This window comes from Hordeum vulgare, chromosome 2H, assembly GCF_904849725.1.
Source record: "Hordeum vulgare subsp. vulgare chromosome 2H, MorexV3_pseudomolecules_assembly, whole genome shotgun sequence".
Taxonomy (NCBI): domain Eukaryota; kingdom Viridiplantae; phylum Streptophyta; class Magnoliopsida; order Poales; family Poaceae; genus Hordeum; species Hordeum vulgare.
The window spans coordinates 501,920,184-501,932,471 of record NC_058519.1 but is presented as its reverse complement, the minus strand read 5'-3'; the positions used below and the strand labels follow the sequence as shown (position 1 = coordinate 501,932,471).

General features: G+C 47.8%; 3 protein-coding genes and 1 non-coding gene across 4 annotated transcripts; 2 read left to right on the top strand and 2 right to left on the bottom strand.

Annotated features, from left to right (window-relative positions):
* Positions 1–2,416: 2,416 nt before the first annotated feature.
* Positions 2,417–5,671, top strand: LOC123426853 (F-box protein FBW2-like). Its single transcript, XM_045110749.1, has 2 exons — positions 2,417–3,247; positions 4,893–5,671. Exons 1-2 carry the CDS (start codon positions 2,520–2,522, stop codon positions 5,407–5,409), a joined length of 1,245 nt encoding a protein of 414 aa, XP_044966684.1. The 5' UTR covers positions 2,417–2,519; the 3' UTR covers positions 5,410–5,671.
* A 127-nt stretch (positions 5,672–5,798) lies between these two features.
* LOC123433625 lies at positions 5,799–5,958 on the bottom strand. The gene has a single exon (XR_006624970.1). It is a non-coding gene; the product is annotated as a U1 spliceosomal RNA (small nuclear RNA).
* Positions 5,959–6,178: 220 nt separating this feature from the next.
* On the top strand, positions 6,179–8,318 carry LOC123426854 (gamma-glutamylcyclotransferase 2-3). The gene is made up of 8 exons (XM_045110750.1): positions 6,179–6,467; positions 6,562–6,638; positions 7,098–7,151; positions 7,547–7,603; positions 7,678–7,718; positions 7,801–7,872; positions 7,956–8,035; positions 8,113–8,318. The coding sequence occupies exons 1-8, from the start codon at positions 6,359–6,361 to the stop codon at positions 8,175–8,177; spliced, it is 555 nt and encodes a 184-aa protein (XP_044966685.1). The 5' UTR covers positions 6,179–6,358; the 3' UTR covers positions 8,178–8,318.
* Positions 8,319–8,428: 110 nt separating this feature from the next.
* Positions 8,429–10,524, bottom strand: LOC123426852 (aspartyl protease 37-like). Its single transcript, XM_045110748.1, has one exon. It carries the CDS (start codon positions 10,246–10,248, stop codon positions 8,803–8,805), a length of 1,446 nt encoding a protein of 481 aa, XP_044966683.1. The 5' UTR covers positions 10,249–10,524; the 3' UTR covers positions 8,429–8,802.
* Between the last annotated feature and the right edge of the window lie 1,764 nt (positions 10,525–12,288).

Sequence of the window (12,288 nt, the reverse complement as noted above, 5' to 3'; positions counted from 1 at the left end):
GTGGAAGTTCATCTCCCTATGAGGTCGCGGGAGGCGCCACGTCGCTGCGTTGTACTCGCAGGCGGCCTCACCGACGGTGTCGAACGTGCCGAGGCCGAGGCGCATCTTGTCGGAGCGGATCTCAACGTAGAAGACGCCGGAGGGGCGCACATGAACACCTTGGTAGCCCGAGCTTCCCCAGCAACGCGGCGGCATGGTAGGGTAGCGGCGGCGGAGAGGCAAGAAGGAAGAGCGACGGAAAGGGCGCGCGACGAGGCAGAGGAGGGAGAGGATGCGTGACGAGGCAGAGTGGTAGAAAGGGCGCGTGAAAGGACGTTGGATTTATAACGAGCGCGTCGACACGCGTTAAAACTAGCGCGCGCCTTCGATTTTTTCGCTTGCCCATTGTTTTTTACACGTCATTTTTTCTGCATCCATTGAAGCACGTTGCACGCGCGCATGTGTTAACTGGTTTGTTTTTTACACGACGCTTCTATTGAAGATGCTCTAAAAACATGTACAATGGTTGATAAGATAGTTTTATCTTAAATCTTGCATATAATTTAAAGATGACAAAAAAAGTATATAATGGATTATTTCTTAGCCTTATCTTCTATAATTGGTTATTACTAAAAACATGGTGAGACAGCTAAAAGATCACCTCTTGTCTTTTTTAAATAAGAGAAGACAAAGCCTTTTATACAAATTTTTTTCCACCTCGTCATTTATCATATGTGACACTTGTAAGTTAGCATCATTAGGTTGGCCATAGTGGGGGTATCATAGCTAGTAACATAGTCTTGGGACTAGCAAACATGGTGATGTAGCAAGTAGTTAAAGAAGAGAGAGAGGGTTATAGTAACATAGGTAGGAGTGGGCACTATAAAGCCGAAAACCGAAAAACCAAACCGAACTGAACCGTATTAACCGATTTGTCAGTTTATTTGTTGGTTTGATTTTTGGTTCGGTGGGAAATTTTAAGGTTGTTCGGTATTCTGTTTTTGTTCGGTTTTTGTTGCCCAGAAACCGAATAGACCAAACAAACCGATATGTGGGATACCCCACATAATACATTGTTTCCGAAAGTGCAACAGTATGGAGGCATCACACATTTCTCCGCACATAATACATTTCATGTTTCATGTGCTTTTTCTACTTAAATTATGGTTACTAATTTGCTTGAACGAATAAATCATAGAATGACATTAAGGTTGCTAGAACTTGTGATTATCTTTTCGCATATTATACAATCCAAATATGTGCTCTCGAGTCATTACATTTATACTAATAAGTGCATGAATTTTGGTCTTTTGATTAACCGAATAAACCGAACCGATATATTATGGTTAATATGATTCGGTTTCTAAATTTTGAATGATTATTTCGGTTTCTATTCCTCCAAAATCGAAATTATATAGAACCGAATAAACCGAACCGTATTAACCATATAAACCGAACGCCCATCCCTAAACATAGGTAGATACCGTATCATGTTAAATGCTATGCTACTATGTGTCATGCATGTCAATAAATAAGAACACCTATGATACTAGTTTATGATACTATGTACTATGAAGGTGGATTTTTTTACTGTTCTGACCCGCAGGGTGTAAAAAATTCACAGAACGAACTCAATCTAAAAGTATTTCTGGATTTGACCCTTTTAAAAACGTCAGAGTCCGTGGCGTTGCTGCTCCACGTAGAAATGTCATTCTACCGCGACGTTTCTGATCCATATTCAAACGTTAGTCTACGAATGCGTTGCAGTCCACGTAGAAAAGCACGGTTGGCCATTCGTCTCATGAACAGCCGAAGTGCTTTTGAGCTCAGGAAAAAAAATGATTTCCTGCTGGTTGTTCGCTGCTGCATGCATACGTAGTATACTAGGGTAAGAAACGCCGTGCATAATGGCGTTTGACGCTTGTGTAGAAACGTCGGTGAGGATGATGTTTCTAACTGATCTTCAACGCGAGCTAGACTGGCGTATGAATGTGAACCGAAAACGTCACTGTAGACTGACGTTTCTATATACATCAGCAACGCCACGGGGTCTGGCGTTTCTAAAGGGGTTAGATCATGAAATAGTTTCAGATCGAGTTCATTCTGGGTATTATTTTCGTCTCGTGGGTCAAAACAGTGAAAAAACCCTATAAAGATAGTATCATACAATAATAACATATGCATGATACTATTATATGTTACTCCGCACTATGAGCAGCCTTGTACAATGCTTAAAGTCCAAACCCACGTATCCACTCAGTTTACTGCTCTCCTCCCTCTTTGAATGCGAAACGACCGTCCACATGCCCGAACCCACGAAGTCTAAGAGGCAAGGGCGTCGATCCGTCGGAACCGACACGCGTCGCGCATCAGCTCCCACAATCCAGGTCATGGGTGGGGCCTCGGCCTCTCCATTGCTACAAGAGGTTAGCTGAGCTCTAGTGAGCCGGATGTGCGCTTCTCCGCTCCTCCCCAATTCCACCCGAAAAGGGGAAACCCCAAAATAAGCACGGCGAGTTGGCCGAGACAAATCGCCGGCGATGAAGCGTCGGAACGCTCCGTCCGGCGCCGGATTCCCCGGAGGAGAGAGCCCGGGGTGGGGTGTGGATAGGGAGCGGCCTAATGGGGGTTGGAGAGGGAAGCCGCCGGCGCCCGTGGTGAAGTGGTCGCACGCCGAGGCCATGAAGAAGAAGCCCAAAGTTGGTGGCGGGGCAGCCATGGTCGGAGATGGCGGAGGGTGGCGGATGGAGACGGAGGCGGAAATGGTGGGGCTTGATGGACGAAGCTGCGGCGGGAGAGGGTTTCTTGGAACGAGCTGGCCGGAGGCGGCGGGGAAGAGCGCGGATGCGGCCACCGGCGGAGGAGAGAAGGAGGTGTGTTTGCCGGAGACGGAGAAGGCGAGTCCTTTGGAGGCCGTGGAAGGGGGCGGTGGAGGAGACGTGAGGGGCGATGAGGCCAAGGAGGAAATGTACGATTGGAGGTGGACGGAGGCTGCGAGCCCGGAGATAATGGCGCTGATACTGCGGGGCAGGTTAGCCGCCGACGAGATTGCGCGCGGGCCCGCGGCGGTCTGCAAGGCGTGGAGGGAGGCCGCTGCGTCGCCGGACATGTGGGGGGACGTGGACATCGAGTCCTGGTGCCGCCGCGTCAAGTGCCGAGTCAGGGCCGACGCAGCTGTGCGCCGCCTTGTCGCCCGCTCCCAAGGCAAGATCTTACGGCTCTCCGCTTATTGCGTCGGCGACGCTGCGCTTGCCTACGTCGCCTCCTCGTAAGTCGCGCTACCCCCTTTGCCTGGCCCAAAAGGTTTGGTTCTTGGTTTCATAATGCTAGTAGGAGAAGGAAACTGCCGTGACATGTCGATGTCTTGAGAATTGTGGTGAAAAAAGCCCAATGCTTGAACTGTTGAAATTCCCTATCCGATTATCTAGTTTTGCGCCACATTTAGAACTGTGGTGCGATGACTCCTGGTAAAATTTTATTTCCAATTTTACATCAATAGTTCGGGAGACTCATAGTTTGGACCTGTGAGAACTAGTATATATTTGGGGTAATAATTACTTGATTGCTTTCAGGCTGTAGAGTTTTGCTCACGAGCTATTGTGCATTAGAGCTGCTGCTAGGTGTTTTTCAGTTTAGTGATCAGGCACCAGTGATGACATTGTAAAATCCATGTTTATACGATAACCGTTTGTAGTTTAGGCCTACACGATCTTACGGCTCTCGGCCTATCACGTCAGCGACGCTGCGTCGCCACCTTGTAAGTTGCGCTGCCCTCTTTGCCTGGCCCAAAAGTAGGAGAAGCTGCCGTGATATTTTGATGCCTTGTGAACTATGGTGGAAAAAAATTCATTGCTTGAACTACAAATTGCCTATCTGTTTATCTAGTTTAGTGCCCCACTTAGAACTGTGGTGCAATTACTCCTAATAAAATTTTCAATTTTGCATCAAAAGTTCAGGAGTTTCATAGTTTGGAACTGTCAGAAACTGAGAACTATATATTTGGGACATTAATTAATTGATTGATTTCAAGCTGTAGAATTTTGCCTACGAGCTATTGAGCATTAAAGCTGCTGCTAGAGGTTTTTCAGTTTAGTCACCAGGCACTAGTGATGACACTGTAAAATGCATGTTTATACGATAACCATTTGTAGATGGCAGCTCACTTCTGTAAAAAAATAAATGGTCTTGCTAACACAACTCCTTCATTTTTAGTCTTACAGAAAGATGCATCAGAGTTCAAGCCATACTTTTCTTTCAGCGATTACACCGTCGCACGCGAACACATACCCACGCAAGTTCATTGGGGATAAACCTTCGCTAATTTGCTACTGAAGGGCATCTGCTTGTGTGCAAATGTGAACAGCATGATCTGCTATTTTGATTTGACAAAATGATAATCTGCTATTTTGATTTTATGATGTGTGGATACTGTTAGATGACATTAGGGCCAACCTTTGTTTCTCTCAAAACAAAATGAGAACAACTAGTTTCAGAGGATGCCGCTCCTGGTTTTTCTGAGGCTTCTTGTCATGTGAAGAAAACTAGCACAAACTAGCTTTTCTATTTCTTGAGAGACATCACATATTGCTTAATTTGTAGAGAGTGGCTTTTGTGCACCCACCTACATTGCACCCACGGTTCACCCACAATCAAAAAAACTTAACAAAAAATTTGAAAACAATTTGTACTGCTTCATTTCTGAGTAGCATAAGAAATTAGGACTATAACATTGTCCGTGGTTCCTCTCTATTTTCGACGATCTGTAATGCCAATGCTTTGTTATGTGCATTGATTGGCTTAATAGCACTGCATCTTCTCTTTTCTGTCACATATGCTGCAAATTTGGCACCTAATTTACCATTGTTGCCACTATTGAAGTTTTGTTTGTAATATGTTTAATTTTCACTGGACAGGGGGAAGTTGCTTAATGTCCTGCAGATCCCGGTGAGCGAGATATCTGACCAAGCCGTGGAGAGGTATGTGGAACACCTTCCTGCTCTAAGAGTGTTGGACATCAGCTACTGCGAGAAAATCACATCGAGGGGCATGGAAGCAATAGGCCGAAGTTGCAAGTCGCTTGCTCAGCTGAAGAGGAACAGGCCTCCTCCACAGCCTCCCCAAGGCAGCAATGCCGCACCTAGAGTGGTTGAAGACGAGGCCCTGGCAATTGCGAATACCATGCCGATGCTTACACAACTTGAGCTTGCGCATGGTTGGTTTAGTGATGTTGGCCTTGATGCCATCCTCACCAAATGCCCTCTGCTGCGTACGCTGGACATACTTGGCAGCTGGAATGTCAGGCTTGACGGCAACATCGAGGACAGATGCTGTGCTCTTGAGTCGTTTAGGGAGCCATGGGAGCCTGAGTACCACGAGTACTCAAGCAGTGGTGGCGACAACGACTACGATGACACTGAAAGCGATGATTGACTAAATGCGCTATAGAATTCGGGGGTGCTAAACGGTTTGGCTTTCTGGGATTTATCGGAAACTGCAAGCTTCCTTTTGTTTACCTAAAACATCAGTTGAAATGCTTACTTCTTGTCTGACCGAGTAAGCATTGTTTTTAGCTTAGCGTCTGTCTTCTGAGGTAGTAGTAATTGTTACTCTCCTGTGCTAGGATTAGAAATTATGTTCTGGAGTTATTATTTGGGAGCTTGGCATGTGCAATCTTGATTGTTCAGATTGTTCATGAGTCCTCTCTTGATGGTTGTCTGTGCAGCTCTGATGTTGTAGGATACCAAAGCACAAATTCCTACCTTTGAAGACAATGGTTAGCAAAAGGAATTCCAAATTTAACAAATTTATAATGGAATTGGCAGGGACCGCGCGAACGCGTATCCCCCCTATCACAAATTATGACGTACACTCTCCCATTTTGGGAGATGGTAAGCTAGCGCATCCACCAAGTGCAATGTGGACCACTAGCCTAGGCCATGGCTCTTCTTGATCAGCCATTGACCCCGTCCAGGTAAGTATGTTTCAAGGTCGCACCCTGCCTTGGTTATATAGCACAGCTTCCCCTCCAACCTCCTCAGGCAAGCGATGCGGTACTAAACAAGGTAGCACCTAATAACCTGATCTGTAACGTGGGCCACCGGGCTGCCATGTCCGGGCTGAAACATGGGCCTTCAGTACTTTTTTTTTTGTGGTAAACGTGGGCCTCCAGTAGACCAGCCAGTTGGCCTCCAACTTTCCAGCCGTCCTGGAAGAACGCAGGAGGGAGGCATCCAATCAGAGAAGCGGCAGAGACAACAGTGGGCAAATCATTCAACCCTTTGTAAAGTGGGGCAAATCATCCAATCCCCCGCGCCGCCGATACGCAGACGATCTTCGATTCCGCCGGAGCAAGTGAGGGGAGGTAGACGGAGGCGGCGGCATGGTGATGTGGGTGTTCGGCTACGGCTCCCTGGTGTGGAACCCCGGGTTTGCCTACGACGCCCGCCTCGTCGGCTTCGTCAGGGACTACCGCCGCGTCTTCTACCAGGGTATGATTTGATAACTGACCAGTCCGGCGACCGCTCGCCGGAGCTTCTCAGATCTATCTCGCTGACCCTCTGGTTTTTGTCGGCGGATCGACAGGGAGCACGGACCACAGGGGCACGCCGGAGTTCCCCGGGAGGACCGTCACGCTCGAGCACCAGCCCGGGTCCACATGCGTACGCCGCCCAACTCTCTGCTCTGAGTTTATGATGAACCCTCCTGTGCTAGGATTGGTTGAGACATCCGTTTTTTTTCCTGTTCCTCACTGTCAGTGAGTTATTGATCAGATAGTGATTGCGTAGCATCGCCTGTTCAGATAGTGGTTGTCTGTGTCAGTGGTCTTGAACCGGAATGAATTGAAGCTTAAGTTTATATGGGTGTGGACTGCGTTAGGATGGTGAATCGTACCTTCCCTGAGTTATTTCAATGAAATCATGAGGACCTTAGATAGTACTCCTACGTACATGTGAAATGGGTTCGCAAGTGCGTTAGTTATCCGCAGTAACGTCTTTTCGTTATGCTAATGCTCCCCAGTATTGTTATGTTATTCTGTAGTATTTGTTTCATGCTCGTGGCAATTCTGTTAATGGAGTGTGAAAAAGATTTGCAACTGAATTTCTGTTGTGTAACTGCAGTGGGGAGTTGCTTACAAAATTTCAAGGGAGCAAGATAAGCAGACAGCCCTGGAGGTAAAAAAGAAGACTGTATATATTGACCAAGTCGGATTTAGTTCACCATTGCTGTACTTTGTAAATGATTATGCACAATTATTTCATGGTTCGAACGAGAATGCTGTTCTTTGTCTGTCATAATGGAGATAAACAGATTGGTTAATAGTATGAGTGTGCTTTGTTATACCGCTTGTTGAGATATTGATGATTCAGCCCTGAGCTAAGAAAAATATTTTTTCTTTAAGAGAAGAGTAAGAACCCTTCATTTGAACTCGGATACTTTGTCTAGATGCTACTTCTAGCAGCCCGTTTGTGCATCAAAGTAATATTGCCCTTGATCGGTGTTTTCATAAACCAACTTTGAGTTGGTTACCTGCATCTATTGTCAACTTACCTTCAGCCTTGAATTGCAGTATCTGGAAGTAAGAGAGAAGCAATATGATGAGAAGGTTTACCTTGACTTGTATACAGTAAGATATGACTACCAAGTGCTTGAATTATTTCTTATGCTCCAGATGTTTCATGTGATTTGGAAATGTTTCAGGATTCTTCCCCCAAAATACCGGAAGTCCAAAATATGATGGTGTAAGTGTTTTTATGGTATTGTTAAAATGAGCTCTTGGTAAAATTGCTTAAAGAAACTGATGGAACTGCATTCCACCAACAGATATTTAGCCACCACAAATAAGGAGGCCAACCAAAACTATCTGGGTCCTGCTCCGCTGGAAGAAATGGCCAAGTATAGCACCTCCTTAACTTCAGCATTATTTTGTTTGAACTGAAACCGTGGTAAATTTTGATGATAATCTATGTTATGTTCAGGCAAATCTACCTAGCCGAAGGCCCAACTGGACCTAATAAGGAGTATCTGTTCAAACTTGAGGATGCGTTAAACAAAATAGGTAAGGTTGTCACTTATGTTTTCTTTGTTCTTATAGAAAAACTGCAAGTTTGTGCATCAGTTATGTGGTCATGGCAGGTGTTGTGGATCAACATGTTCAGGATTTGGCAACTGCTGTGCGCAAGTATGCAGAGACCATTTGATAATCTCATCATAGGACCACATGAAGGTGGAATGGATTGTTGCGGAAACATCTTTATTCTTGTATAAGGTCTGAATAGCTTGTGAGTTGTGAATATATTCATGACCCTCTATAGATGGCAATATAAAAATTACACAAGTAAGATGGTGATGGGAGCTATTGGTTCTCCTTCTATTTTACTCACACTGAGGACCAATGCAAGGAGCCTAGAAAAAAGTAGAATGTGACAAATAAAATTGAATTCCCTTGTGCGAACATAAAATTAACATTCTTCGCTGATTCATAAATTCGATTCATTTACATTATGCAAAAAGGGAAAGAAAAAACATGCCCTTAGACCATTGTATCAATTCGCTTGATACATTTTTGGATGATAGTAATAGATATGATGTAAAAATGTACTCTACTCACAAATTCAACGAGTGGTTGCTCCTTTTTCTGTCCTCACTGTCCACTTGTCCAGTTCAGATTTCTGAATGTTCAGAGGAGCTAGCTGAATGTTCAGATTTCTGAATGCTCAATGCAATACCTTACCTATCCTCTTCGACGTCTTTTTTTTTATGGTCGATGTCTAAATTTGTTATTATGTTTATCACGACAACGAGTAGTGCAAGTTGAATCCTGGTCTAGCGCCCGGATTCGCAGTTGGTGTTGACGAAGGTGATCCTCCCCCGGCGCAGGTTGTACATGACCTGGATGTTCTGCTGCTGGTAGTTGCCGAGGATGGACACCCCGTCCGTCTTGCCGATCATGAGGCACATCATCCCGCTCTCCCTGTCCTCCACGAACAGCTGCTCCTTCTCCAGCCTCAGCCACTGGCCGTCGAACGCCAGCGACATGGGCGGCGCGTACACGTGGCTCATCGTCACCCCCTCCGGCAGGATGAAGCAGAGGTCCAGCCCCAGGTTCGACCCGGAACCCCGCGGCAGCCTGATCTCCTCCTCCAGGTCGTCCACCAGCTCCTCGTACAGCGACTCCTCCAGGAACGTGATCGTTGATGCGATGTCGATGATCATCCCGTACGCGTTCGGCCCCGTGCCGCCGCCGCCCTCGCCGTCGCCGGACACGGGAGGCGCCGCCACGTTGGTGTTGGGGTCTGGAGTCGTCGCGTTCATGGTGCTCCTGAAGGAGGTCATGGCCTTGTCGCCGATGGACATCCCGTTGAGGTTGAGGTAGTAGTAGGACGGGTACCGCGGGTTGATGGACATGGGCACCACGATCCGGTCCGACGCGTTGCGGATGGCGGTGGCGTCGGCGCCGAGGACCAGCCTCCCCGCGCTCCTGGACGCCGGCGGGGGCAGGCAGTACATGAACCTCCGCACCGACAGCTGGGACACCAGCGAGAGCGGCCCGCGGCCGAGGCCCACGACCCCCGACACCTGCGCGGGCGGGCCCCCGACGCTGGAGCTGCTGCAGCCGAAGACGACGCCGTGGAACGCGTCGTCGCCGATGGTCAGCTTGTCGACGGCCAGCGTGCCCCTCGTCGTCGAGTTCCCGCCGTACGTGTAGGTGTACTGGCACACGTCGTCGTCGTCGTCGTCGCTGCTGCCGCTGCGGCCGCACCGGTGGGTGTCCAGCTCGTCGCACGTATCGCTGTTGCACGGCACCACGGCGTAGGTGGTCGACGCCATGGGGTTGAAGACGGGGTCTTGCTGTCGGTAGCACTTGACGCACGGCTGGCACTGCGTCCAGATGAGGTCGCTGGCCGTGTCGATGGCCGCCGTGAAGCAGTGCTGCGGCGTGCCCAGGCCCAGCTTCACCAGGTACTCGCCCCCGGCAGACAGCACCGGGGCCTCGCCCACCACCACCTTGCTGTGGCGGGTCGGGGACAGGCGGGGCATGATGCTGGCCAGCCGGTTCCGGCTGCGCTGGATGGCGCGCCGGAGGAGCTCGTGGTCGGTGATGTTGAGGCTTTCGGTGTCCACGGCGTCGACGCGGGCGAGTTCGAGGTGGTAGGACTGCCGCGGCGACTGCAGGCAGTGCGCCGGGAGGACGAGGAGGGCGAGGAAGAGCAGCAGCGGTATGGCCTCCATGGCGCTGGCGCTGTATGTTGCACTATGGTGGACTGACATGCACCACGGCGGCAATTTGCGTGTTGGTCAGTAGTTAAATGGGTTAAGTAGATCAAGCAGCGGTAATTCTTTGTTCCCGATTTGTTCGAGGGCACAGAAAGGCAGTGGAGGAAAGGTGAACTGGTTGAGGGTAGCATCGCTTCGTTGCATGACATCCTTGTGTTCTTTGCACGTATGCTTTCATTAGCTTCGGAGTTTGCTAATTAGCACTAGATGGCAATTAGGTTTTTGTACAGAGGATGGTGATTATGTTCTACTCCCTCCGTCTATTTTTTTTTTATGATTTAGTACAAAGTTTGAGTAGAAGACAATGCAAACAACAGATAGATTAAGGACACCAATATCAAAGTGATTTGATCTTAGGGAAACCCCAATGAATAAGTTTGATCTCCAAAGAACTCCGAAATCACCCTATGAAAACATCATAAAAGAGGCACTATCCCCCGGGCCCGACAGAGCTTCTGGACAGACGGATTCATTGTTGCTTTTTATCATAAAGCATGAATGATCATCAAAAATTGACATCATGGTGACACTGGTTGAGCTTTTTCTCGATGATGGTAGGGAATTTCACAAGCTCAACTCTGCCCACATGGAGCCAATCCCTAAGAAGGTTGAGGCCTTGGAGGATGACGACTTTAGACCTATTAGCCTACATTATAACTTTTCCAAGTTGTCCACATAGCTTCGCCAAGTTGTTCGCAAAACATCCATGATAACTTCTTGTTGGTTCGTTACGTTGCGCATAAGATCCAAGAAGAAAAGAACCGAGACTCTTTTTAAAACTTCATATTGCAAAGACATTTGATTCTCTCTCATGGCCTTTTTTGTTCTAGGTCCTCACGACTAAAGGCTTTGGCTCAAGTTGACTATGTTGGATCTTGGTTCTCCTTTATTAGGCGGGTGCTTCCATCACGCTCATGGACCGCGGCAAGGGGACCCGATCTCCCATTTGCTGTTTGTCATTGCCATCTATGCATTGACTGCGATTATCAATCGAGTTATGGTGGATGGAGTTGGTAGCTCGTTCAATGGTATCACTGCCACCAAAAGGATGATAATCTATGCCGATGACATGGCTCTTTTTGTGAGGCCATCAGTTCAGGACCTACAATTCGTCAGGGAAGCTCTTGGGCTATCTAGTGAGGCTTTGGGTTTCCCAATAAATTATAATGAATCATGTGATGTCCTAATCACAAGCGGCGTCGAGGACAGTCATCGCGTTGCCAACCTTCTGCAATGCAACATCCGAAGCTTCCCTTCTTGGTACCTTGGGCTTCCTTTGGCGATAAAACAACTAGCAAGGGAAGATTGGCAACCTTTACTGGACCAGACACGACAGTTCGTTCCAGCGTCGCAACGTGGGCTCATCCAACGCCCTCGAAGATTGGTTCTAGTGAAATCGGTGGCTATTGCAAGGCCAATCCATCATCTCATGGTGTTGGACGACCCGATCTAGGTCATTGAAGAGATCGACAAATGGATGACGTCCTTCTTTTGGGCTGGCAAGTATCAGACTAATGGTGGACAATGTCCGGTTGCGTGGGATACGATTTGGCAGCCAAGATGTTTTGGTGGTCTTGGAGTCAAGAACCTTAAGTTGCACGCGTTGGCTCTTTGCGTTCGATGAGAGTGGTTGCGTCGGACACACCAGAAAAGACTTTGGCAGGGTGTGTCGGTGATTGTGGATCAGCAGTCCAAGGTGGTTTTGGACAACCTGGTTGAGTTAACAATGGGAATTGAGAACAACATACTTTTATGGAAAGATCGATGGATCCATGGTTTCGTGATCGTCGACATTGCTCCCATGATCCTTGCTATGGTTAGCATGCGTGCTCAGAGCAAACGATCTGTGTAGCTGGCCCTGATCAACAATACATGGGTGTTGGAAATTCAAGGATAGATTTCCTTTCTCGCGCACATTAAAATTGCTCATTTTTGTCATGCCATTGCGTTGGTGCGGCGCAACACCAAGGATCAAGATTTGTTTGCTTGGCCTTGTGATGCATCAGGCAAATACATGGCTAGCTCTATCTACAA

Excerpts from the sequence above, each read along its gene's own strand:
- LOC123426853 (XM_045110749.1), top strand. The coding sequence starts at position 2,520 with ATGAAGCGTCGGAACGCTCCGTCCGGCGCCGGATTCCCCGGAGGAGAG. Across the intron at positions 3,248-4,892 it reads CTTGCCTACGTCGCCTCCTC|GGGGAAGTTGCTTAATGTCC; the intron begins GTAAGTCGCGCT and ends TTCACTGGACAG.
- LOC123426854 (XM_045110750.1), top strand. The coding sequence starts at position 6,359 with ATGGTGATGTGGGTGTTCGGCTACGGCTCCCTGGTGTGGAACCCCGGG. Across the intron at positions 6,468-6,561 it reads CCGCCGCGTCTTCTACCAGG|GGAGCACGGACCACAGGGGC; the intron begins GTATGATTTGAT and ends GCGGATCGACAG. Across the intron at positions 7,719-7,800 it reads GAAGTCCAAAATATGATGGT|ATATTTAGCCACCACAAATA; the intron begins GTAAGTGTTTTT and ends TTCCACCAACAG.
- LOC123426852 (XM_045110748.1), bottom strand. The coding sequence starts at position 10,248 with ATGTCAGTCCACCATAGTGCAACATACAGCGCCAGCGCCATGGAGGCC.